This window comes from Elephas maximus, chromosome 19 (assembly GCF_024166365.1).
Source record: "Elephas maximus indicus isolate mEleMax1 chromosome 19, mEleMax1 primary haplotype, whole genome shotgun sequence".
In the NCBI taxonomy this organism is placed as follows: Eukaryota; Metazoa; Chordata; class Mammalia; order Proboscidea; family Elephantidae; genus Elephas; species Elephas maximus.
This window is the reverse complement of record NC_064837.1, coordinates 43,797,274-43,825,169: the sequence shown is the minus strand read 5'-3', so window position 1 is coordinate 43,825,169 and position 27,896 is coordinate 43,797,274. Positions and strand designations below refer to the sequence as shown.

The window sequence follows — 27,896 nt, the reverse complement described above, 5'->3', positions numbered from 1 at the left end:
CTTCCTGATGATGGAGGCTACCCTTTCATTCCTTTTACAATCCCCCATTTCCACCTCTTTGACACACAGGACAGCTCTTAAAACAGAAAGTTCTTTATCAAAATATCCCTTCCCAACTTTGAGTTTATATAATAAACGGAAACGTCCCTTAGCCAATTAGGCAACGAAGGGGTTAAATTTCAACAACCTGATGGATTCTGGGGATTTCCTACCTTTTCGCCATTAAATTAAAACTACTGGGAAGGAAAGCTTTGCCCAAGATAAAGATGAAAACCGTTAACGTCTACTCTTAGGCTTCTGCCCAAACAAGAACGGCTACCCAAGCCTACAAACGGCGCCATTAGCCTAACCAAAAATGGCTGGCCCCAGTTTCCACCAGCTATTTTTTATGCCCCTTTCTGCCCAACTCCAAAATGGCGCTCACTAGCCTCACCAAAAGAGGCGAGCAACACGCCCACCTCCCAGCACCCTCTTTGGCCCGAAACGTCAGGTGACGCGAACCCCAGCCGGAAGTGAAGGAAAAAGCGCCTCGGCCCGCGGCGCCTGCGCAGAAGACTCTAGACGCTGTGAGGCAAGAGGCACTTGGGATCGTCCGCAGAATTGGGACTGCTACAGAGGCCGCCACGGAGCCCGCCGGAGCTACCGTTCCTACTGCTGCCGCCGCCGCTGCCCGAATCGGAACCATCGGGCCGCAGCCGCCGGCAATGCCACGAAGGAAGGTGAGAGAAACGGGAGGGGAGGGATGGCGGGTTTCTAAGGCCAGTTGATTGAGCAACGTGACGCAGTTGGCCACGCCTCACAGTGGTTGGGTTCCAGCTTCCTGCTCCCTTGAACTTAGCTCAGCGGACCTCTCTTCTGGCCATACCCGACAGAAAAATGTGGGCCCGACCCTGGCCTCGGCCTGTGCTTGTGACTATTCCCGCCCTCTACTTGGCTGGATCGGAGGCGTTCTTACCGTTAATTGGCCGCTGAAACGTCTGGGAGCATATTGATTGGCTGGTGACACCGCCTGTTAGGGCTCAACGGTCACCTCCCCGCGTGCGGGAGCGGTGCCTGGACCGGCCCTACCGCGCTGCAACTGGCTGTAGGGAACGATCCCTCCTCTCTTCATTGGCTGCGTCGGGCCAATCTGTCCCGTGGGGGCGCGGTTTAGCAGGATTTCTATTGGGTGGCACGAATCCCCTCCTTTCCGGGTGGCGATGCTGTTGGTGTAGAGGCGGGGTTTTTGAGGACTTTTTTCCAGGTGGGTACAACAAAGCTGAGCGCTGGGTCTTAGGGAACCAGGGCGTGCTCCCAAGGAATACCGCTCAAGCTTGTTGAGTCTAAGACGTATTTTTCATCATTCGCTTTGCTCGGTGTAAGGGACTTAAAAGATGGTCTAGGAAACCCCTCCCCACACACTTTTTACATCTGAGTAAACAAAGTCTAGTGGTGTGCGCAAAAGCTCTCCGCAATGGCAGAACCAGAAAAAAAAAGTACACGACAAATCTAATTCAGCAATTGTTTATTGACTGCTTTCTACATGCTGGTTGCTAGAGATTCAAAAATTAATTTGACATGATCCCTGGTAAGGAATACAGACATAAATAACTAAAAGGATCTAGTGCTTGCTCTGTTTAGAGAAATACGTGGGAAGGAGGTGAGGGAGCAGTTAAGTCTGCTCTGGAGAAAGATGGAGGAGTACGCTGCCAAAGAGAAGGGCAGAGTTCCAGGATCAAGCCAGGGAGGAGTGGTCAGAGATGATCAGGAACTCAAATATCCGGGTAATTGGACTTGATTAAGACTCCACCTTCGTCCCACTGATTCTCTGTGACACTTTCCCATGGCCTCAGTTCACTTCTGGGCTGAGTTCAATCTGATTACCCTTAAGCTGGGTGATAGTCTTGCTTGTTTTTGCAAGAATTTTTATAGAGGCTTTCAAATAAATGTGTATAGTTTATGATGTCTCCTAAAATGATCTGAGCTGTAGGTGGTATTTATGTTAAGGCTCACCAAATGCAGGAATAGTATCAGTACCTTGCAATAGGTCCACAGTTCCCTTTTTTGCAATTCCCAAATACAAAGAGCAAGTTTTTTAGTAACTTGTTTGGTGACAAAGCCTGCCCTAAACTGTCTTGAGGCTATTTATGGTTTTTATGTATCTATTTAGTGTGATTGTATAGTTTGCTGTGGAAATAGTAATGTGTTGCTTATAGAGTATTTGTAGGATCTGTGCAAAAAGATTTTCCTTCCCAAAAATCTGTGCAAAAAAAGTATTTCTTTTCCCACAATCTATAAAATTATGAATTTGAAACAGCTGGCCCCCAGAGTTTTTAATAAAGGATCCAGGACTTGTAGTTTGAAGCTTTTTTTGTTTTTAGGAAGTATTCTTTTCTTTCTGGTTTAATAAAGGGTATGGTGTTAATACTCATTTGATGAAAGTTATCCTTATGGCTAATTACACCTGAGGACGCTAATAATTTACAAATGATCATTAATTGAAAAGATGATAAATCACCTCCGTGTTCGAATACCTTCTAATCTTCATTTGCCAGCTGCCTTTTTCAGCACTTTGGATATTCATGCAAAGAAACTTCAAGGCTAGATGACATAGAAGGAATTTGTATCTTTTTCTCTTTCTGCTTCAGTTCTCTTGAGATCAGTGCTGTGGACCATGCTATTTTGTTTTTTTGGTTTTACATTGTTTTTTAAAGTGTGATAGCTATCAATGGAGACTTTGAATAAAAGCTACTCTAAACTGAAATGGGGCCCAGCACCAACATTTTTCTCACTACCTTGAGCTTTCTGTAGGTGCATGGTTATGTCAGCTAGACCATTTTCAGTTGGGTATTTTTATTTCTAGTTTGTGGTACTGGTCTCCAAAGGGACTTGTTTCAGGATTAGTGATATTACACTGTTACCTGTCTGTTTTCATTTACTTAACAATGGCACATTACTTGTAGGTTGTTCCATATAAATGTCCTAAATAAAGGGAAATTGGCTCTGGGCTGGGAAGGGAACTGTTTGTGGAATCCTTTCTTAGGTTTGAACTTGATGTTTTCAGCATCATGGTACATTTTATTTCCAGTGTTAATACAGACCCACAGAGTAAATGCTTCTGTACTAATGTCTGGATCTATGGTGTTACAGAGGAATGCAGGCAGTAGTTCAGATGGAACCGAAGATTCCGATTTTTCTACAGATCTTGAGCACACAGACAGTTCAGAGAGCGATGGTACTTCCCGACGATCTGCCAGAATCACCCGCTCCTCAGCCAGGCTGAGCCAGAGTTCTCAAGGTAAAAGGCTTCATGCTTCCTGACCACTCCTCAGAGTTGACTGACTGGTTAGCACATTATTTTTCTAATAATGTGGCAACTGGTCTCTTGGCTTGGTGCAGATGACAGAATCTGGTGAACTACAAGGAGAATAACTGTACAAGTATCAGGTCATATGCAAAAGATGGAGCATAGTGTTCTTAAAAGGTGTCATTGGCCATGCCCTGGACATCTGAAACAGCTAGAAAATGCTTGAGCTCTGGGTGTCTTAAGGAGCCTTGGTGGTACAGTGGCTATACACTCAGCTGCTAACTGAAAGGTCAGCGGTTTGAATCCACCAGCTGCTCCAGGGGAGAAAGATGTGGCAGTCTGCTTCTGTAAAGATTACAGCCTTGGACGCTATGGGGCAGTTCTACTCTGTCCCATTAGGGTTACTGTGACTCGGAATCTGCACAGTACCAACTGGTTTGTTCGTTTGTTTTTTTTTTTCCATGTGCCTTTTGAATTACTGTACTTGATGACCATGGAGTTGCACAGCTCCTGGGGGGCACCATTTACAGCGTAGCTTATTCATAGCAGTCTTCTCTAAAACAGAACTTAGACTACATTATGAATGCACACCCCATCCCCTGGAAGTGTGCAGACTGATGACTTGCTGTGTGCTAACCTTCTTCACCCAAAAGTTGAGTTTGTTTCCTTTATTGGAAAATCAACAAGATAAACAGATAATCTTAGGTTTTTTTTTTTTTTTATTGTGTTTAAAATTTACTTGTTTCAACTTTGAATTTCTTTTACTTCCTTTTTTTAAGCATTATCAGGTTGAAAATGTAAAGGCTGCTGAATGCTTCAGAATAGATTTTGCCATCCAAAAGAATTTAAAAAGTTGTATTTTTGCTATACCTGTGTACGACTCTTACTATTATGATTTTGCCGAGGCACATCAGAGACAGTAATCGAGAGAAAAAAATAAGTCCTAAAGTAAGGAAATGTTTGCGTGTTATTATACTGTCAGTAGTAGACCGTCTGTTTATGGTAGGTTAGGGTAAGGGTAGGAAAAAAGGACACAGCCAATATTGATAAACCAGCCACTCTCTGTGGACCAGCGACCATGCTGAGCACTTAAACGCTTTACATACGTTACCTTAATTATTCTTCACAACAGCCTTATGAGGAATTTGTTACTATGCTTTTTCCTATTTTGCAGATCAGGAAATACGCTTAGAGAGATTAATTTGCCCGAGATGCCACAGATAGCTGATAGAGTGGAGTGGAATTGAATCAAGTTTAGTCCTGATTGCAGCATGTAATCTGTTAATACTACACTAACAGTGTCTCTATATCTGAGCTGGGCTCTTCTGATTGCATTTTATTTAAAAAAATTCTTTAAGAGTTTGTTGGGTTTTGTGAAATATGAAGAGGAGGAAAACCTACATTCTTATAAATCGTATGGATGGATAGTAAAACAGATTTCCTTCTTTTTTTTAATTGCTTTATTATTATCTTTTTTAAAATTGGAATCAGATTCCAGCCCTGTTCGAAATTTGCAGTCTTTTGGCACTGAGGAGCCCACCTATTCTACCAGGAGAGTGACCCGTAGTCAGCAGCAGCCCACCCCGGTGACTCCGAAAAAGTATCCCCTTCGGCAGACTCGTTCGTCTGGCTCAGAAACTGAGCAAGTGGTTGATTTTTCAGATAGAGGTGAGTGGGTATGGTATGATTTGGGCCCATTACAGAGGATCTGGTCACTACCTTTTAAGGAGGGCATGGGTTGACGACAGATAGATCTGCAGTACTGACCAGGCTTTGAACTCAGCTAGGTGAGTTCTGTTTGCTTGATTGCGTTCTTATATTTTGGTGAGGACAGTTTAGTACTGGAGTATTCTTAAGGTCCAGAGTGACTGGAATATTATATTAGCTTGGACCTATAATAGGAAGAAGGAACTGGGGCCCTCTCTACCATGGATGAAGAGGACTTAAACTGGATTCTCTTTAGCCATGCTTGTCAGTCCATTTATCTTTGCATTTCTGAGCAATCGTGACCTTTAATAATGGAGGTTGTTAACTTACTGAGATCCTAATTCACCAGCCCAAACCAGAGGCCTTAGAGCAGAGATTACAGAGTGTTGAGTTGCTACCTGCCTGCCAGCAGAGTTGGTTGGTTAGATTATGTCTGCTTGCACAGTGTTTAATTTTTTTTTTTTTTCCAGGTTGTTGTCAGTATTTGAAAATATAAACATTTCACATAAAAATCAGAGTTACTTGGTTTTTTCTTTTTTGTTTGTTTTCTTTTTTAAAGAAATGGCAAGCTTCTGGAAACATTGGGTGATTATTCTTCAACAGTGATAATTGACTGGAGCTTAGTAGTAGTTGTCTCCCTCAGATGGAGAGTGAGCTGTCCCTTTGGCCACAGTCCCTACCTGCTCTGCTTCACTCCTTTGTGTTGTGTTACTCACGCAGCCCCTGTAGACATATGATTTTGCAGCCCCTGACTTAGAGTCTGGAATTTTAACGTAGCATTGTTAGATTACCAGCCTGGTAACTCAGAGTCCAAGTTAGGTACATACTCTCCCACCAAGCCTCTTCAAGTCATCCGGGTGACAACCATCTTTGTTTATCATCTAGCCTGTACATCTTCTGGAAGGAGAGCAAGGTGCTAATTTTAAACATTTATTTCCATACTGTTTTGTTTATCCATGATTGGGGGGGCTAGAGAGAACACAGGTAATCGAAATGTACAGTGAAACCTGGAAGAGCCGGGACTCAGCGTGACTGCCTTGTTTTTCTGGGTTTCAGAAGTTTTCTGCCTTTCATAGGGTGCAGCCTTACTGCTTTTTTATCACTCATTTTAGTGGAAAATATTTCAATTTTCCTACTGACAGGCTTCTGACTTAAACAGGTTCTGGCTTGTGCAGGGTTTACTGTATTAGGTAAACCCCAAATTTAGTTTTAATCATAATTTCTAGCAGCGAAGTAGCTAAAAGTTCCTGGTTAAATCATAGAAACAGGATCTGGGAAGCCCATAAACTCTTCGGAATAGTAAAGCTTTAAATAAATGAACTCCACTCATGAGTTTTACCAATTGCTTTTGCTTTAGAAACTAAAAACACAGCCGATCATGATGAATCTCCTCCTCGAACTCCAACTGGAAATGCCCCTTCTTCTGAATCTGACATAGACATCTCCAGCCCCAACGTGTCTCATGATGAGAGCATTGCCAAGGACATGTCCCTGAAGGACTCAGGCAGCGATCTCTCTCATCGTCCCAAGCGCCGGCGCTTCCATGAAAGCTACAATTTCAATATGAAGTGTCCTACACCAGGCTGTAACTCTCTAGGTCAGTGTACCCCAGCTCCGTGACTCCTGTGTTCTGTGATTCTCTCTCCCTCTCAGATTGGGCTCATCCAGAAGGGTTTTGTGCTTTGTGATCTAGCTTCTAAGACACTTAAGTGGTCATGTGCTCAGCGTGATGAGTTGCCCACTTGAACAAAAGCAGTCCTTCTTGGTCTGGTGTCCATAACGATAGCTCTCTGCCGATCTGGTTGTAAGGAAATAAACTACGATGAGCTATTTGATTTACTGCAAGGTTTTCCTAGTGAAAAATTCTTTCCTTTTCCCAGCAAGAACAGCGGAAGATCAGTTATATCCAAATATCTCAATTGTGTGGCAAATCGTGGAAGCTAATAGAGCATAAGCTAGTCTAGAATCGTGGTTGCGTGGCCGTAGCTGTTCAGAGAAATGAGAAAACCAGATTTCTCATCAAGAGGCAATGAAACCAGAATGTCACTGAATTTTACAGGTAGAAATTGGAATTGGTGTATGATCTGCTGCGTATGTCCTCAGCAACAACAAAAATAAAATTATTTTTCAAAGAAGAGTCTATGAAACTAATAGGGTACAGATGAGACCCTGACATTTCCTGACTTGAGTAGTTTTAGGTCTTGTGTCTTTAGGAAGTATAAACAAGATAAAATATTTCTTAGATAAGTGAGAATTCCTGAATCGTCTAGGAATTCTCCTTATGATTTGAACCTCATCTGTGCTTGTTAAGTAAGCTTAGGAGGCAAATGCTGGACTTTAAACTCGTATCTAGAGTTGGGAGATAATGGGCCTTTCAGTGCTGGGGCTGCTATTCAAATTCAGCCTTTGAATATAGCCATCAAGTCCAGATACAGAAAGAAAAGAGTAAGCTTTGCAGGTCAGCAGTATGTTTTCCCTGGTATTGTATTTATTTGGATCTTCTGGTCGGAGCAGCAGTTTCTCAGATAATTTCAACCTATCAAAATGCATACGTAGAGCAAAAGTTGCCCTGAGCTCCTTAGCAATCATCACTCAAAGAAGATAATTGTTTTAGGCCTAAATTAATTTACTTGGGATAAATAATGAAAAATTAAGACAATATGATATGTAATAGTATAAGAGCTGGCTAGTATGCTTTAAGATGGTAAGGAGATATACTTGGCATGCAGCAGAGAAAGGAACTTTTTCTGCATAGCGTCTGCTAGTTACTCTCCATGCATCCAGAATTGTTATTTTCATTTAATGTGCAATGTATAGTCCTTCAGCAGATACTTAGGGAATGTTTGCTATGTACCAAGCTCTGTTTTAAGTTTTGGGAATGCAGCTGTGAACGTGTCAAACTCCCTGCCCTCCTGGAGCTGATAGTCCAGCTGGGGAAGGAGAAACAGATAGGTAAATTAATACAGATACATCAACTAGAGATAAATGCAACAGAGGGAAATAAAGCAGGGAGTGCTGAGAGGGTAGGATATTGCATATTTTCAGGGAAGGCCACTCATTTGGTGACATTTGAGCAAAGACCTGAGAGAAGTGAAAGAGAGTAAGTCCTTTGAGTAGGGAGTCAGCATTATGGGTAGAAGTAAGGGCAAGTGCAAAGGGCCTGGGGCAGGCGAATGATTAACAAGTTTGGGAAACACTAGGGGGCCAGTGTGCCTGGGGCAGTGACCAGGGTGGAGAGAGATTAGGTCAGAATGGGTGCCCGTTTGTGTTGTGTGTACCCTTGACTGGGTAGGCCACAGGGTAAAGAGAAATCTGCTGCGTCAGAGGAAAGTTTACTCTGACTTTCGGTTTTAACGTATCGGCAAAGTTTGGAAAGTGTGAACATGAGCTTCCACGTTTATTCTTGATCCTGTTCCACTCCTTATCTTAGGCAAAACAATGTCATTAATTTAAAAAATTTTGATATGGAAGTATTACGTACTTATGAAAAAATTAGCTTGAGTAATTTACTGAAAAGGTGTGGATGCACAGTATCCTAAAAAGTAAGGCTTGCTGCAGCAGTGACGCTGCACTTTATACATGGTGTTTGATCACTGGAGGTAGTTTCTTGTGTATGGATTACTAAAATTACGTTTTTAGTAATAGTCTCAAGGAAATGGCAGCCTGCGTGTTCATATTAATTTTTTTCTGTAATACTTAGACGGTTTTTGCCCTTATTAAAGTTTACTGTATGAATCATGTTGTATACATTTTTAAATTCCAGTGTCTCCTTTCCCCGGAATTAAATGCCTTCTTTCCATGAAAGAAAGACAATGCTTTTGTAGACTTGCAGTTCAGCTTAGCCATCTTATCTCATCAGCATCTTCTCAGCATCCCTCTCCATCTTAGATGTTTTATAAACCTCTTGATTGAAGAGATAAACATGAAAAGCAAACGATGTTCACTTTGTGCTTTCAAAAAACTCCATGAACAATAGAAAAATGAAGAGATAACTATTTTAGAGAAAATGAGCTGCTATATTGCTATTCTTAAGTCCTTGGCTGGTGCACATGGTTAAGTGCTCGACTACCAGCTGAAGGGTTGGTGGTTCAAACCCACCCAAGAAGCGCCTCAGAAGACAGACCTGGTAACCTGCTTCCAAAAGGCCATAGCCGGGGAAGCTTTGTGTAGTACAGCTCTATTCTGACAGACATGGGTTCACGATGAGTTGGAATCGGCTCTGCGGCAACTAACGACAACAACACTGTTGTTCCCCCTTTTTCGCATCTTAAGAAGGCCTTGTGCAATTACCTGTTTAAAAGTTTGATAATAAAAGAAGCCCAGATCTTTAGACAAACAAGTTCCCCTTCTAAAAAAGACAGGATATTTAATCTGGTTGAAAATTATCAAAATACGTTCATTTTTATGGTAGAAAAGGCCATTTCCTTCTTTCAGAAGTTTCATCGATTGTTGAAAGGAGTTAAATTCAGATTGGATAGCATTGCTAGTAGAAAAGTACACCTGTTGGTGTATATGGCTTGATTAATAATTTAGCACAGCAGAGTGTAATTGCAACAAAAGAAAATGCTCCCGCTGATAATTCTGTGCTTATTTATAAATATACAGCTTTATGACATTTTAGAATTTGAGGAATACATCATTAGTACAGAAGGAATATCATTTTTATTGAACATACATAAGTATGTTCCAAGATTGCCACATCCATCCTGTGGAAGAAAGGAATTTACAGTGTGTGCAAGTTACAGCGCTAACAGCACTTCGCTTTGGTGTATTCAATCTGTGATGAGATACATATTTGATAAAAATGATAGAGGAAAAAAAAAAAGTTTGTTGTAGAGACACATACCACTTTGTAGACTATTTCCTCTTCTATTTTGAGGTTAATTTTTTTTCTTCCTTTAACAGGACACCTTACTGGAAAACATGAGAGACATTTCTCCATCTCAGGATGCCCGCTCTATCATAACCTCTCAGCTGACGAATGCAAGGTACTCGTTCGTAGTCTTCTCGTTTACCCCACAGATACTTATTGAGTGCTTACCATGTGCCAGGCACTTTTCCAAACACTGGGGATACAGTGGTGAACAAAATGGGCAAGGTCTTTACTCTTATATTCTAGTGAAAGAAGCATTATAAAACACAATTGCGTCTCGAAAAACACCAGTTAAACAAATTAATTATAATACGTAACAAGTGCTTTGAAAGAAATCAACAAGGAGATTATCTGTAGATTATTCAGAACATCAGCTTCTAGTGCACTGATATTTTCATTGAAAATTGACTTCAAAGATTGTTAGGGACCTCTTCCCCTAAGGTGTAAGTTGCATAAATATGTGATCTCGGTATTTATGTGCTGAGCTCTGTTCTTCTAAATCTGTGAAGTCATTTCGCTGGTTACACATTTTTCTTAATTCTTTTCCTCTTTCTCTTCGCATTTCTGCTGAGTGCTTTTCCCTTTGTTATTTTCACTCACACCTGCTCTTGCCTAATTCTTTGACATTCCCAAAAAATATTGTTCGTAAATTGTCTTTGGGTTTTTGGGATAAAGTATTAGGAGGAGAGCCTAAGATCTTATGTTATATGTTGCTGTTTGGGTTGCTGCCCCTGTCAAGGATGGAACCAAAGAACAAATAATGGAGAGGCAGGAGTCGAAAAGTAATTAAATAGATTGCTTAGGTAGTATTTGGGCAGGTTATCCAACCTGGTTAGACCAAAGTGGTGGTGGTGTTTTTGTTGTTGTTATTTTGGGAATAAGGCCAGAGTCAGGTTTATATCTGTCTGAGCCAGTTCCATTCTGAGAAAAATCGGATTCTTTAGCTAACATTAAGGAGCCCTGGTGGCGCAGTCATTAAGCGCACAGCTGCTAACCGAAAGGTCAACCTTTCAGATCCACCAGCAGCTTCACGGTAGAAAAGACCTGGCAATCTGTTCCCATAAAGATTACAGTCTAGGAAATCCTCTGGGGCACTTCTCCGCTGTCTTATAGGGTGGCTATGAGTTGGAGTGAACTTGACAGCACACAACAACAGCAGCTAACGTTAATTCTCCCTGATTCGGGAATTTGACGTTTTACTTACAAGTAAACCACAGGGGGAAAAGCTTGTTTGTTGTGTTCAGTCTTCCAGCAGGGTAGTGTACTTTCAATACTTACATGGATTTTAAGGTCAAGAACACTTACTCTGATTTTTTTTTTCATCTCAAATCTTTCATATAAGCAAGGCAGTATCTTTTACTCTGTATAAGACTAAGTAGTAGGTTGTCCCAGTATCTGTCCATTTTGAGAGAGGTCAAAACAGCAACAGCTGCCACCCTCTGCATCTCAGGCTTATAAAGCATTAGGTACCTCTTTCTCTGAAAAAAACTGCAATCTTTGTTCCTGAGAATTGTCCCCTGCCACTTGTCTTTAAAAACAAAGATCTGATACTATAGGTGGTCTTACATAAAACTCTTCATAAGGTCTAACTTTTTAAAATCATTGGTTTATAGCAATAAATTCAGCAATTTATTAAAAAAACAGAAAAATTTCCATTTTGGAAGAAAATTCTGAAAAAAGGAAAGCATTTGTGTTCTGAAAATTTCCTCCTCTTCTTTATGAGGGAGGCCAGGCTCAACATAATCCATCTTTACTACTGGAACATGTACTTGGAGGATCAGGAGAATTTATGAAAGATGGTATATTAAATTGAGAATCTCAAAGGGAAAGATTAGACAAATTGCTCGTATTTAATAAAAAGCTCTATAGAGCTTTTAAAAGAACCTGCATATAGTTTCTCAGTAAAGCTTTGAGATCAGTTATGGTACCATTTTTATTCAGTCATGTATTTCTGTGGCTGCATGTGCCAAACATTGTTAATATCTATCTGAGGAACCAGTGGCTAAAATAAAAAGACTGCCTTTATGGAGCTTAAATTCTTGTAGGGGAGGCAAAACTTATATAAATTAATAAGTAAATAGGAATTTCGTATAGTGGTAAATGTCGTGAGGAGCAAAAAGACGAGAAGTACAGAGAGTGACTTTGTTGAAGGGGGTGTAGTGCTGCTTTTGCTGGAATGGTCGAGGAAGACCTTCCTGGGGAGTTGGCATTTGACCTGGGACGTGGATGATGGCAAAAGGCAGTTGTGTCAAAATTGAGGGGAAGAGATCTAAGTAGAAGGAATGGCAAATGCAAGGGCCTTGAGTGATCATGAAGGACCTTGAAGGATTGATTTTTCTTTTTTTTTTTTCTGTTGGCAGTGGAAAGCATTTGGAAGGCTTTATCAGAGGTGTAATATAATTTGATAAACACTTTTTAAAAATCACTGGTTGCTAGTGTGTGAAGAATGGACTGTATGGGTAAGCGTTTACACAGGGTAAGCGTTTACACAGGGCAAGCGTTTACACAGGGTAAGCTAGTTGAAAGACTGCTCAGAAGTTCATGCGTGGTTAGTGGCCTGGACTAGGGTTGTGTCAGTGGAGATTTAAGAATCGGTTGGATTCAGGATGAATTTTGCAGGAGGAGCAGCTTACTAGACTCACTGATGGATTTGATGTGAGGTGTGAGGGAGAGAGAAGAATCAGGGAGGGCATTCCAGTGTTTGACTTGATTGACTACGTAGATAGTGTTACCACTTATTGACATGGGGAAGGTTTGTGGCGGAATGTCTGTTTTGACTACACAGTGTTTAAGTGAAGGAGTTGGATAGGCAATTGAGTATATGAGTCCTTACTTACCAGGTGACCAAAAAACTACTGGAGAGCTAATGTGATTTGTCTAAGAGCTACAGAATTAAGTGTCCATGTAGACTTGAGCCCAGGTTTTCTAACCTTCTCTTTGCACTTCGTCACTCTGTTCCTGTACTTCCTCACACTGTTCTTAAACCAGTGTACAGTGGAAAGAGTCCAGGCTCAGAGTCATCAGACTTAAAATCTTAGCTTTAGCACCATTTGGCTGTAATCACTTCACTTCTCTGATTCTCAGTTAATGGTTGAGAAAACAGAGAATGTAAAACTTATCTTTTTAATATAGAGCTTGTGATAATAAACGTGGAAACCCTTTGAAAGTAAAGGTGCAACATAAATTCAAGGGATTGTTCTGTTCTTATGCTTTAAATAAATGTAGTCTTAGAAGCAGGTGGATTTATTGACGTTGTTGATGGTTGCAGGTGAGAGCACAGAGCCGGGATAAGCAGATAGAAGAGAGGATGCTGTCCCACAGGCAAGATGACAACAACAGGCATGCAACCAGGCACCAGGTACGGGCCTCGTTAAAGCTCCGGCCATTCAGTTTGAGATCCATGTCTTGGATCTCCTTTGCCCCATCATTGTCTTTAGGTATATCCCTGCCTATTGTTTCCTGTGGTATGTCTACATAACTGGTCTTGCAGTCATAAACTCAGAATCATGTTTACTTTTCAAATAGTAAATTTTCATACAAGCACTTGTCTACTGCAGAAATGAAGGAATTTTGCTGCTACTGCCACTAATAATAATGTAATCCTGATTATGTCAAAGATTGTACTTGCTGTTCTATTTCCTCATTTTGCATCCACCTTTTAACCCATTATAGCCTGGCCTCAGACCGTCCTCTCTCTTGGCATGTTTCTGGGCTTACCAGGGACTTCTTAGCGTCTGTCACTTGTTGACTATGCCATTTCTCTTCTACTTGAATCTTTTCATGGTTTCCAGGATGCTACTTTATCTCATCCTCCCTGTGCCTCTCTGAACATTTATTGGCGTGTTGGTTACACCTAATTCTTGTTCCTTCCTAAATGCCTTGTGTCTTTACTCTTGCTGTTTTTCTGCTTAGAACTCTCTACTTATGCCAAAAAGAGACTTTATTTATTCTTTTCAAGGTATCGTGTGACTCTCACCTGTTCTAGGAATTCTTCCCAAATCTTTTCCAGTCATTAATGAATTTCTTCCTCGTGTATTCCCATTGCAGTTTGCTAAGAATATTAGTTGAGTCTTTGTTAAATGATATTATACACGGCTCGTGATATGGAGTCGGTTTTTGTGGTTAGATTATGGGTGGATAATAGAGGAAGCGTGGTCGTAAAGGACAAGTGTGTGGGCTTTGGAGCCAAACAACTCTGGATTTGAATACTCTGATTCTGTTTCTCTAGCTGTGTGGTTTTGGGCAGGTCAGGCAACATCTTTAAACTTTATTTCCATGTTAATAAAATGGGGTTAATAAGACCACCTGGCAGGATAGTAAAGGGAATCAGCTGAATTATGTATATAAAATATCTATCCCCAGTGCTTGGCAGGTAATAAGCACTCCATAAGTAGTAGCTGTACTTTTCATCATTATCTTAGGTTCTGTTTTCTGTTTTTATTCATTTCTGTGTCACTGCTGATGAGATCAGTACTTGGAAAACCGCATTCAATGAGTGATTGATTATTGAATTGAAATGACCTTTATTTTATTTTTGTCGCTTTGGTGGAGACTTCCATCCTTAATTTATGTTCTCGTTGGGTTAATATCAAAATAAGTTTGTATTCTTGAACCCATATTAACTGACAGTAAAAGGGTAGTGGCCTGGGTGATACGGGAACCCAATTTGAAATTTTTTAATTCAACATGCTGTTGGCTCTAACATACCTGGTGTTGACTGAAGTTTTTTTCTTGGTTGGAGGCTACAAAGCTTGAGTTGTACTTTCATTTTTCTCCACCCCTGCCCCTCTTGGTATGTGTGTGTGTACACATGTGCTTTCATTTTGAAGCTTGACTTCATATTCAGTTTTCTAGCTTTTTGTTTTTAGGCACCAACCGAGAGGCAACTACGATATAAGGAAAAGGTGGCTGAACTCAGGAAGAAAAGAAATTCTGGGCTGAGTAAAGAACAGAAAGAGAAATACATGGTGAGTAAAAGTAAAATACTGTGAACTCACACAAATTGTCCCATTTGATCACTTTGGTTTCTAAGCTTCTGCCTTTCAGATTGGTCATTTGGTAAGTGCGATCCCTCTTTTGGGGCACTTAGAGTTTAAAAGGCAGCTGACAACACTAATCCCCCAAAACTGGGGGATTGAGAGTAGAAACAAGAAGTCTTTGAAAAATAAAATACAAATAATTTGGATTAGAAAAAAAATTGGATCCTTTAATTGTTTGTAAACCTCACTATAATTGTAAAGGGTTGAATTTACCCATTAAAACAAATCCCGTGACATGGGCATCTCTGCATAAGAAACATATTCAAGCCAACCAGTAGTCCCCTTCTTTTAATGGAAAAATGGAATCCCTACATGATAAAAAATGTTAATTAGGTGATAATCTAGAGTAGATTTTTTTTGCTGTATTTTACTATTTCTTTTCTGGTTATAAAAGTAATGTGTAAGTTTGTAATGGAAAATATACTACAGTTTTAAAAAAAGTGTACAGAAGAAAATATTAATCTCACCACCCAAATATATAACCACAGGTAGCATTTTGGCATATATTCTTCCAGTTTTTTTTATATACGTAAATACCTTAGTTGCATGATTAAGATCTTAATACAGCTTCCAATTCTGTCTTTTTGCTTAAATTCTTTAAAAAAAAAAAGAATAGAATTTAATTTCTTAGCTAGAGATTAATTTTGTTATAAACATACTAATACGTATGTTTCACTGTTAACATGTTGAGGTATGTTCTCCCAGTCTTTCCTGATACTTCCCACTCACCAAAAAATTGGAATATTTGTTCATTTAGTCATTAGAATAGATTATTAAATGTATGCTTTGTGAATACTTAGACAGCCAGAGTTTGGCTTCACTAGGATGAAAATATGCCAAATTATGTATTTACGACAGTCACCACCGTTTTGAAAACGATAACCTTATTGAGAAATTTAGATAGGCCAGTGTGAGATGGATATTAGGATTGTGGGGTGAATTTGTAGCTAAAACACCTACACCAGATTGTGTTGGCTTTGATTATTATGGCATCATAGATGGGCTGTAGGGAGTAGTAGTGGGCTCTAGGGTACAAGGTTGTGTGATTGCACCTGTTCTATTTGGTTGTTACTCACAAGTTGGGTAGTATGTGATAATACAATAATCATATCATTTATTGAATTCCTATGTGATAGGCACAGTGGTTTTGTAGCGCCAAGTACACTGTAATTCTCGTAACAACTGTCTGTGATGGATGGTGTTTCACCTGTTCTGTAGGTGGGAACTGGGGCTTAGAGAGGTAACTTGCCAAAAAGCTTACAGTTACAGTGTCTGAAGTGAAAGCCTCTGCAATTTTTATCCTACAAACCTCTGCTTGCCCGTAACGTGGGGTAGGTTATTTGGACCCACCCTTCCTGGTAAAAACCATGAAAAACACTGCATCAGATTTTTTTTTAAACCTTCTCTTTTTTAACCTTTATGAAACTAAATGGAATAAACAAATACTTAGAACCTAAATTTTAGATGACAGTCCAAATTTAAAAAGATAACACCTCTTTTTAAATTTGATGTTGGGGCCCAGATTAACTAGGAGACGTTTTAATAGGGGTAAAAGTACCGGTGAATGGTTTCTTCATATGCTAATACGTGTGTGGAGTCCATAATGTTCTTCCTGGAATGGGCCATCCACTGCACTTAAGAACCATTATCTTCCATTCTCTGGATGGGAGGTGGAGTTTAGAACAGAATGGGAAGGGCTAGAATCTGAGGTTTAAAAGGGATGGTTCCCTCCTGGAATCTCTTTCCTGAGAAAGGGTACTAGGAGTGGCTGTCATGGTAAGATCTGAAACATATTTAAAACTGAGTTATTTTTATGCCTCTAGTTTTATCTGACCTTTTCCTCTTTAAAGCGCCTAGCCCAGTTTTCTTGTGTGTTTGAACTAGAGATTGAAAGTAGGATCCTTATACCTTTGGTAGACAGGGTAATGGTGGCTGCGGCAATTAAGTGAAGGAGCTCACCAGGGACCACCTGGGCCAGCTGTCCCTACCTGGAGATTTTCCTTTCAGTCTAAAATCTCAGACTTTAAGGGTGTTAGCGGTTGTGCATTTTTTGAAACCAAAGAGTATCCACTGATATTACTTCCAGAGCGCAGGATTCTAAGAATTTGGAGCGCCTCTGGGTTTGTTGTACTTGATTTATTTGTACCATAACACATGTTTTCAGATAAAGAAATGGAGGCGTGGAGTTCGGATCCTTGAGGCGCCCATTTAGAGGTAGAGAAATGGAACTCCTTAGAGGAGGTATAGGAGCATTTCCGCTTCAGGTTTACTAACTCTGGTGGGGAGTCTTTGGCATTAACCTGTCTTGTGCTGAATCCCTAACACCAACTATAAGACCTGGAATGTAGTAGGCACCAAATAAATAATTTATGATTATACTCGGCCCTCTAGTTGGCATGGATTGAAATGAAATAGGTTAAGTTCTTAGACGTTTTCATTGTTTTCCTAGGAACACAGACAGACCTATGGGAATACTCGGGAGCCTCTCTTGGAAAACCTGACAAGCGAGTACGACTTGGATCTTTTCCGAAGAGCACAAGCCCGGGCTTCAGAGGATTTGGTGAGTACTAAAACCTTCAAGCTGAGGACCACTTGTGAAAGGCACTTAGAACTGCCAAGAAAAATGATTAGGAATCAGCCTAATGAGAATTACAAGTGTACCTTCCTGCTTGAATCTCCCCTCCCCCAGCTGTCCATTTTTAAGGCTAATCACCTGCCTCCCTTCCCTCATTCCATAAAGTTTTTCCCTCCCCTCCACCCAGACTCCTGGAAGGACCTGTTTGGTTTGTGGTGGTAAGGCTAGATAGAACAATAGGTGGTCCTTTGTCTCAGTTGGGTGATTTGCAATTCTGAGAGCCTCTAGACCCGGAGATACCCATCTCTGTTGTCCTTCTTACCCAAACAGGAACTTATTTTCCATGTTCCTCACAGCTCTTCAGTACATTTATCATAAAGCAGTAAAAATAACCTAAAAAGGGATAGTGGGAAAGGCTGTTGCTAGATATTTTAGAATTAATCTTTACACAGCTAAAATTTTATGTGTAGAGGTAGTTTTCTCTTTTTGATTCTTCTTTATAATGAGTTTTGATGCCTTTAGTAGAATTTTTTAACAGCTTTGCTTTAAGAAAATTCTGGTGATTTGAGCTTACTCTGATTTAACAGATATAATGTGTTTTAGGGAAACCTAGTTTGTAAAATACATCTCCTCTCTTTTTTTTTAATTATATCAAATACTGCGTTAAATTCCTCAAAGACACTTGAAAACTTGCAGCCAAAAGAGTTAAACTGATGCCCCCTTTGGCTGCCCACCCAGCAAAAGGCTATGGCAGCTGGGTTTCTCCGTCCCTCTCTGGAACATTCCCAAGGCTAGCCTTTCACAGCTCTCTGCCTGGTTAGGATTGGAAACCATTTCTATAGCCAACCTCTAGCCACTGAGTGGAGATGAATAGCCAGAAATATTTTCTGCTTTATTAGAGTTTAGATTCCAGAATTGTCACCTACATTTCAAAAATATTTTTTAAAGGACCCAAATGGGAGAGTGACCACTGTAGATACATATCACACAGATCCACACAGCTTTATAAAAGCTTCTGTAGATTTAAAAAAAAGATTATTACATTCCGAAATCTCTTCTGTTCAGTTTTAGAATGTTTTGTAAGGGTGGGAAATTTGTATTTATGGCAGATTACCTTCATAATTCAGTCTGGTTGCGGGCGATGAAAATGAGGTTTCACCAAGGACTTCGTTCTGATGTTAGAGAGATGAGGCCCAGAGTGTGGTAGGAAGCAGAGAAGCCAATCTATGTTGAGATATTTGCCCTGGACAGAGTGTAGATAATATGTTTTTATAAGCCTGCATGATTATCTGTGCCCACGGAGCTTGTTTTAGTCCGGGTTTGTCCTGGGTAGATGCCAAATTTGATACTTTCATAGCCTAGCATAGTGTCACACCCAAGAGCTTAGTACAGACTTTTAAAAAACAAAGATAATACTAATTCTCTGTTAACTTTTGATTTCTTTTTGTCAATAGGAGAAGTTAAGGCTTCAAGGCCAGATCACAGAGGGGAGCAACATGATTAAAACAATTGCTTTTGGCCGCTATGAGCTTGACACTTGGTACCATTCTCCATATCCTGAAGAATATGCACGACTGGGACGTCTCTACATGTGTGAATTCTGTTTAAAATACATGAAAAGCCAAACAATTCTTCGCCGACACATGGTAAGTTGTCTCTGTTCCTCTGCAGTGCTATGACGGTGACAAGCGAAAGGATCTCAAGGTTTGCCCTAGAGCTGACATCTATCCAGGCAACTCTCGGTGGTCCACAGTAGTGGGACAAAGGTGTAGGAAATCAAGAGTCATATTGCAGGTGGGGGTATACAGCCTGTGGCATGGCTGGTGCTGGGTGCACCCACAGTGGCCAGTGTCCCTTAGCCACAGCCTGTTATGTACATCCTGGTTTTTTTTTCTTTGTTGCTCCCTACTTTCCTCCAATTCTTCTGGATATAAATTTATCTCTGCCTGTAGTCTTTGTGTCCCAAACTAGATGAAAATAAATAAGATTTCATTTCACAGGGCAGGGACAACATGCTTACCTTTGTATCCCTAGCAACTAGCCTGGGCAAGAGATGTCCAGTAAATGTGTATTGAATGAATACTCATTTAAGGATCAGGCTGTGACAAATTATGGAATTAACAAACCGGGTCCTCTGGTGCCTTCAACATCAGCAATGGGCATACTCCTTCTCTCGAGTTGTTCAGCGCTTTCTAGTTTCTGAACATTCTTCCTATTAAACTAGGATTGACAGGTGTGTTTACTCGATGTTTTAAGGCTTTAAGCCATTCACCTTTTCCTTAAAGAGAATTTCTGCCATGGAGGGGGGGATGAGGAAGAGTAAGGGGGGTGCTGAGTGTTTGCGACACAGGTTTCCTGTGAGTTCTCTCATTATAGTCTTTGTCCCAGTTTGGTGATAACAGCTTTTTCGTATTCTCAACTCTGGAGTACGCTGTTGGTAGCTTTGTGGCTCAGACTCCAGCATACTGGTAGAGGGGAGACACAGCAGCAAGCAGCATGGGAATAATGGTGTCAGGAACAACTGAACACAGACACAGACTGTGGAGATTAACTTGTTTTGCAATGTGAAAGTAAGACCAGTACTTTTGCTGATGTGAACTGCTTACCATTTATGCCTTTTTCTTCCCCTTTTTTTCTGTTGATTCAATAACACTAACCAATGAGATGGCTACAAAGGGCAAGAAGTAGTAGTACGGGAGAAAAATAGAGTCTAGATGATCCAAAGACCAAATAAACGTTCTGAATGTTTGAGGATCTGCTGTGTTTATTGAAACCCTGGTGGCATAGTGGTTAAGAGCTATGGTTGCTAACCAAAAGGTCAGCAGTTCGAATCCACCAGGTGCTCCTTGGAAACCCTACAGGGCGGTTCTCTCTCCTGTAGGGTTGCTGTGAGTCGGAATCGACTTGATGGGCAGAAAGTTTTTTTTTTTTTTTTAATTGTGTTTATACACGTAATAAAAATTGAATTTAAGGAACTACAAATCTGTTTGAATCCCTGTCTCTTGTGGTTCCCATTGCTTCAGATGTAGTCACTGAAATGGAGTTTCTTTGGCTTGGCTTCTGTTTCTAAACATAATTGTTACATAGCTTCGGTTATTGTTGGGAAAGGCCAACACGACTAAAGGGGTAGAGATAGGAACAACCTATAGGTGGAGCTTTTTTTGAAGCAATTCCAGTTAATAAATATTTGGATTTACATGTAACAAAGTAGAGCATGAGTCTTGAATTGACAAAAAGAGTTGCAATAGTTGTTTGATAGAAAATGCCCCATATGCATATGTATTTTAAGTGATATTTTGAAATATATTTGTATAAAAGCTTTCAAGAATTCACCTATTTACAGTAATGGTTGACTGGCTGCATTTAAGTGGTCAGCAGTTGAGGTTGAGGAAAGGGGCACCTTGTGCCCTCTTGTGGCCAAGTGCCCCCCAGCTTCCCTGCTGTTCAGTCAGGCTGCCATACCCTTTTTTTTTTTTTTTAAGCCACAAAAGAGCAGATTTTGGGGGAAGAAGGGAAGCAGTTCTTATCATTATGAGTCTATTTTCTAATCTGAAAAAAGAAGTCCATAGTGGTTAGGTGGTAATGAGAAGTTACTGGTAAAGGTGAGGGTAAAGTACTTAGCAACTCTAAGCTGCTGGAAGTAAGCTGCTTAAGAATTTCCTGTTGGTGTAAGACATTTTATAATAAGCAAGGGTATTTTTACTTATCTGGCTTTTATATAGTGGATGATTTTAATCTCCTGGGTTAAAGCAATGCCAGAATACAATTCAGAAAACTTGTTCCAAACTTCTGTGAAAATGTCATAAGTATATTGCAGTAACTTCAGAGGCCTTATTTGTTTTACTGGAAAAATCTCTGCTTTGCCTTGCTCTGTATTCTGAAGTATGGTTAACTGTCCTGATGTTCAGTTAACCGCATTTCACCTGTGATTTCCTTTTACCTACTGAACAGCAGTCTTGTTGGATTTCTTTGTCTGATGTGAGTTTCCTTCTCTTATAGGCCAAGTGCGTATGGAAACACCCACCTGGTGACGAGATATATCGCAAAGGCTCGATTTCCGTGTTTGAAGTGGATGGCAAGAAAAACAAGGTAGAGAAAGTGGTGACATAGGAGAGCAGGGTGGTAATGCTCTGCACTCATAGGTGTCAGGAGTGTGTTTTGTCTGTGTCATGCCTTGTAAAGAAGAGAAAACTCTTCTATTGGCCAAAATACATAATTTCTGTTTCACTAACAATAGTGGTATGATCTTTAATTTTAGGCCTTTATCTGATAAGCTTAGAAATCACTGACCCACACATGAACTCTTTCTCTGCTTCTAGATCTACTGCCAAAACCTGTGCCTGTTGGCCAAGCTTTTTCTGGACCACAAGACATTATATTATGATGTGGAGCCCTTCCTGTTCTATGTTATGACAGAAGCAGACAACACTGGCTGTCACCTGATTGGATATTTTTCCAAGGTCAGCAGGATCTGGAGATGAAGAAGCTAATGGCCAGAGCAGGGTGATTGATGTTGGCCTGTGGGAATTGATAAATCACTGACAGCAAGAGGGGGTTCCCCTGGGCAGTGACGACAGTGCTTCATCATTGCCTTCTCTTGGGGAAGAAAAGCAAACCCACCTATCAAAGATCGTTTAATGAAAATGTGCAATTCTTTATTAAAAGCTTCTGATTATTCATTTCTGGGCTTATGGGCTGGACTTGCCTATTAATTACTGGCCAGGCCCCTGCCTACTAACCAGCAAGCCCACATCCTGTAGTTAAGCCAGCTCTCCTGGCTTTGCCCTCTGTGATATTAGCTTAAAACCAGGAATATATTCCTTTTGCCTGGTTCTTTTTTTTAGCTGGGCTCCTTCTAGCATAGTCCTTTAAGACTGAAGGCTATATTTTGCTTTGCTTATGCTTTTTTTTTTAATAACTTTATTGATACATAGTCCATATACTGTTACAATTCACCCATTTATATAATTCAATGATATACTATATTCACAGATTTATAAAACTATTAACAGACAATTTTGGAACATATTCATTAACCTGAAAACAAATCCCATACCCATTAGCAGCCGTGGCTCATTTTCCCCCAGCCACTCCCACATTTTATTTGCGTTTTGATCCCCTTCCAAAATGGCTGGAAGAGCTTTCCGGTCTTTCTACAGGACTTATTGTTTGGGCTCCTTTCTGCTCCATCAGGCAGCCGCCTTTTAAAGAGGGCTGCTGTAGACTAACTTAGCAGTCTGAACTTTTCTTGCCCTGCTCCATGACTATTAAAACCCACAGTCAGCCCCCTTAAAATGATACTGGAGGTCCTAGAGATAGGGAAGCACTGGGATTAATGGCTTACGCTATCAGAAAGGATGTAGTCGGAACAGCTGTGAGCCTTACAGCAACTTCCCAGAAGTGGTTAGCCAGGTCTTTTGCAGGCAGCTTTGTTTTGTATCTGTAGGAGTGCTGGCACCGTATGACCTGCTCGTCTGTTTGCTCTTGATTTTAGGAAAAGAATTCATTCCTCAACTACAACGTGTCCTGTATTCTTACCATGCCTCAGTACATGAGGCAGGGCTATGGCAAGATGCTCATTGATTTCAGTAAGTGAAACTGCTAAGCCCTTTCGTAAGGCAGGGACCATGTGAATATTGTTTGTCTTTGTCCTCTGGTCTCTACCATCCCTGGCATATAGTAGAAGTACACCGATATTGAGTTAATTAGCAAGCAGCGAAAGCCTGCATATCAACAATCTGCCTGATATGCAGAGAACACCAGATGGATACGGGTCCCTGAGTCAGTACCTAATTAGGAGATAAAGAGGATGGTGAAGTAAGTCTTTAGGATTATCCTAGTTGGAGGCTTACATACATACATGCATAAAGCCTAAAATCTGTTGCTGGAGGTTAGGGATTTCCTTCAGTAAGGACTTCTGTAGAGGTGATCCGTACACCTCATACGGGTTTTGCATAATAGGTATTGTCCACTGTCCATTATCGGATGACATTTTTTAGTTGAAATTAGAATTCTTATAATTAGCCTTCTATGCCTTTATTCACTTTAAGCCACTTGGGAAGAGATGGATCAGGAGGTGGCATAATCTACTGAGGGAGGACTATATCTTTGAATAGGTAATATATCCTTTTTAAAGCCTTGATCTTGTGGAAATTTTCAAACATGTTCAGAAGTAAAATAATCATCACCCAGTTTCAGCAATTACCATTTTATAGCCAATCTTTTTTTTCTTACTTATATTCCCACCCTCAATTATTTTGGCGTCTTTAAGAGATAAGGTCAATTACACCTAATATCCCTCCCAAATATTCTTTAATATAAAATAGTAATACTCAGATGCCCCTGGATTTCTCATTTTGTGTGTATTTTTTAATCAGATCTAGATAGGGTTGATATATTTGGATTTGTTGATGTGGCTTATAATTTTAATCTAAGCATTTCTACTCTTGTCCCTGCTGTTCATTGAAGAAAGCAGATTAGTTGTCCTGTAGAGTCCCTAGAGTATGAATTTGCTGACCGCAACTCCATGGTGTTTTTGATGAATTCAGTGTTACATGTTTAGATGTTAAATCTAGAGGCTTCATCAGATTTGGGTTTTGTTTTCCCTCTACTTCATAAGTGGTACTGAGATACCTATTTTTTAAGTTCAAAGATTTGAACAATGTAAAAAGCTCTCTGTTTGATCTGCCTTGTTTCCACTACACACCTATAGATATCACTGTTACTAAAGTTTCTAGTGAAGCCTTCCAGTGTTTATTGCCTGTTATAAGTAAACGCAAATATGCATTCTTCCCGTTTTGGTTACAGAAAGGCAGCATGCTGTACTGAACAGCCACACAGGTTCTGTTGAATGGCTGAACCATAATTGACACTGCAAAGTGGACTGTACTTTTTAAAACTTCTCCCATGGTGGTTCATTGGGCTTTGCTATGATGATAAGATACAGTGTTGTAAGAAAAACTGTCTTTCTTTCTTCGCAGGTTATTTGCTTTCCAAAGTGGAAGAAAAGGTTGGCTCCCCAGAACGTCCCCTCTCAGATCTGGGGCTCATAAGCTACCGCAGTTACTGGAAAGAAGTGCTTCTCCGTTACCTGCATAATTTTCAAGGCAAAGAGATTTCTATCAAAGGTTAGTTTTTTCTGTGTGTGTGTGTGTGGTTTTTTTTTCAAGGCTTAGTTTTTGACTTTTTAGAATGATTGTTATCTAAAATGTTAACTCCACTGGGTATTCTAACTGTTCCACTTGGGCCCATGTTCATGCTGTGTAACCTGCAAGGATACCGTCCCATTCTGTGTTTCATCTGGACGTGAGAATGGAAAGCTCGCTGAGTACAGGCCACTGCAGAGACCCTCATGAAAAGTATTTAGGATTCTAGAACATTTGGCCCCTGGGAATGTGATTTGATTTCTAAGATCTGAGATTGCTAACAGTTAAATTCTTTCAAAAGCCAAGTCTTTATGGTACATGGAGGAGCTTCTAAGACATCCCTGCATATTTATGGAAGGGCAGAAGAACTTGGTTCTCCTTTTGGCCTTGATTTCTAAAGTATCAAGTGTGGTTTCTTATTGTAATATCTCTGTTTTATATTATTTGGAATAGTCAGATGAATGCTTTATGAACTTTTTCTGAACATGGGGTTGAGTACCAAAGAGTTGAACTATTTGGAGTCCATTTGGGTTTCCTCAAGGGGAAAAAAGGCCTCCGTAAGGGGATTTGTGCCTGGGCCAGGTTCTTAGTAGCTCTTCTGTTTCAGAAATAAGCCAGGAGACAGCTGTGAATCCTGTGGACATTGTCAGTACTCTGCAAGCCCTTCAGATGCTCAAGTATTGGAAAGGAAAACATCTCGTTTTAAAGAGACAGGTGAGGTTTTTATCAGCTGCTTATTCATTGCTGGATATCCCCTGCAGCTTAGCGGAGCAAAGTGGGCCTTAAGACCCAAAAACTAACCTGACTCTTAAAGGTGTTTGAGTGACTGTGCGTCGTGGCTTGAGCTGGCAGCGATGCCTGTGCTGCCTTTGTTAAGCTTATCGTCCACCTACGCCTTACCAGAAGCTTTTGGTGAGCTCTTGTCTCCGATTTGGGTGACACCAGTTAAGCAGCTTGATGTTGCACAGCACTTTTATCATTTGATAGTTGTCTTAGATTGGAGACACTTGCCCACCTGTAGAGGGGAATCTTCACAAACCCCAGTGCTGTGGAAATGGGTTTAAATTCCTTAAACATGCCATCCCAGCTAATGCCCTCTTTTAATTATTTTAGTTGATTCATGTGTAATGAAGGAAAGTGAATGATTTTCAATTCTTACTGAGGGCGTGGAGGAAGAAATGGATCAAGTGGGAAAACATTTTGTAAATCAAAAGACTTTTATTTTTACACATATTATTAATCCTTTGTGGAGATTTCACCTCAGCCAACAGTCATTTTGGAATCTATATATAAAAACATTTTAGTATAATGTGTAACTTTTCCCATTGTTCTCTTCCAGGACCTGATTGATGAGTGGATAGCCAAAGAGGCCAAAAGGTCCAACTCCAATAAAACCATGGATCCGAGCTGTTTAAAATGGACCCCTCCCAAGGGCACTTAAAGTGACCTGTTGCTCCGAGCCAGCGAACCCCAGCAGTAGGAATCCGTACCCTAGGGATCTGTCATTTCTGTTGCTCTTGTGATTGGCAAGTGCAGTATCCTTTGGGAAGGCCATCCCCCTCAGGACTGTCCTGGCTCCGACCTTCGTGTACACTGCAGACGCTGGTTCTGAGGAACTGTTGTTTCGGCCTCAGTGAGGTTGCCTGGATGGGATCTGTATTAGACTTGAGTGCAGACCCCTCATAGCACTGACCCAAGGAGTTCTGTTATGGTACTGTACCTGTCCAGTCACTGGTTCTCTCCTCACGTCCTCTAGCCCCATGAGGTTGTGTTGTTGTGTCTTCTAAACTGTTGTAATTGTGCTTCTTGCCTCCCGGTCACCAGACCTCTGAATATGGGTTGCCACCACCTGGACCTTTCCAGTTACTCCTCACACATGGGTTTTGTGGAGGGGCAGGGAAGAGGTAGCACTTCTAAGTGTGTGCGCGCTGGGAGGGGGTCAGTTCACTTTGGATTTTATTTTGCTTTAGTTTTTTTTTTTTTTTTTACACCCTCCAGATTAATTGAAAGGCCTGTTTTTGATCAGTATATCAGGCTGACCAGCGCCAAAGAGTTTCCCAGGGATTAGTCTTGGTAACAGCCCATAATCTCATGAATGAGATGGAGAGAAGAATTAAGAGGTGGTGATTCTGTATTTTGATTTGAGTCCACCTGTGGGCAGTGGAATGGATACTTCTGTCTTTTTGGGTCATCAGAAAGTACCCAGTAGTAAATGTTTTCTTCTCTCTTTACTCCCTGTCCCTTTTTACCTTTGCAGATGCCAAAATAATTTCCAGTTCTCTTTAATGTTACATGTTAGCTGGCTAATTGATGATGCTGCAGAAACCTTTTCACCAGTACTAGTCTGATAAATCTCTCCTGTACTTCCACATACATTGCGTTGACTTTCTTCAGTCGTCCTCAGAGAGGTAGAAAGTAATTGAAAATCACGTCCATATCTCAGCCCATGACTCAGCAAGGCAGAACGGCCGCCCTTGCCAAGGTTTGCTTCTCTTTACAACAGTGCCTCACCCTCCCTCGAGGACTAAAAGTGCTTCTCTCCCTCCCAAGAATTCCTCCTCCATTTCCTTTTTGGGCTTTGTCACCATCCCCCTATTCTCTGGTCTCCTATTTTTGGCGTTGTTCAAGTGAAGGAAGAGATGTTCCCTCTAATTTTTCTCTAGCCCGTTATAACCTGCTATCTTGGGGCAGCTTTTGATGTATGACATGTCACCCTTCCCAACTTGGTCTCTGACAACACTGCTGTCTTCATGTGGAGCCCTCACCACAATCTGGTCATTTGTGCCTTTCTCTTGTCATCTCTGTACACTACTTATATTCACTGTGGGTTTGGGGGGGTGCTAATTTTAAGCATGTTCAGTGGCAGCTCCCCTCCAGTTTCAGTGTCACTGTTAAATTTATCCAAAAGCAACTTCACTAGGGGTTTTCTTAAGGGGTAAAGGCCTTTTACAGAAGCTAAAACCCTTCCCCACATGTGGTAGAATGTGCTGTTCTATATCTACTTCTCAATAAAGCATGTTCTCTGCTCAAGTCTGTTTTATCCAGGGACTTTTATTTACATATGAAAGTAATGCAGCCGACCTACTACTAATAGTAAATGTACTTTGGATTTTTTTTTCCCCCCCAGCAGTAAACTGGCTGTTGAGGGATGTGGTTTGTGGCTATGGAAATGTTTTTCTCTGTGAAGCAGGCTATCTATAGAGGGAGTACTTTTAATTTGCCTAGCTGATGGGATAAATTAGATCTGCCTCACTTTGGTTCCAGCTACTTA

The 27,896-nt window shown here is 40.7% G+C and overlaps 1 protein-coding gene across 2 annotated transcripts; it reads left to right on the top strand.

Annotated features, from left to right (window-relative positions):
• Positions 1–534: 534 nt before the first annotated feature.
• KAT7 (lysine acetyltransferase 7) lies at positions 535–27,655 on the top strand. 2 transcript variants are annotated; one of them, XM_049858985.1, is made up of 15 exons: positions 535–719; positions 3,130–3,277; positions 4,778–4,954; positions 6,351–6,590; positions 9,899–9,981; positions 13,135–13,224; positions 14,735–14,833; positions 17,355–17,465; positions 18,935–19,126; positions 21,480–21,569; positions 21,800–21,940; positions 22,975–23,068; positions 24,461–24,607; positions 25,233–25,339; positions 25,965–27,655. In XM_049858985.1, exons 1-15 carry the CDS (start codon positions 705–707, stop codon positions 26,064–26,066), a joined length of 1,836 nt encoding a protein of 611 aa, XP_049714942.1. In that variant the 5' UTR covers positions 535–704; the 3' UTR covers positions 26,067–27,655. The 2 variants fall into 2 exon arrangements, with proteins under 2 accessions (XP_049714942.1, XP_049714943.1); XM_049858986.1 differs by lacking the exon at positions 13,135–13,224.
• Positions 27,656–27,896: the final 241 nt, after the last annotated feature.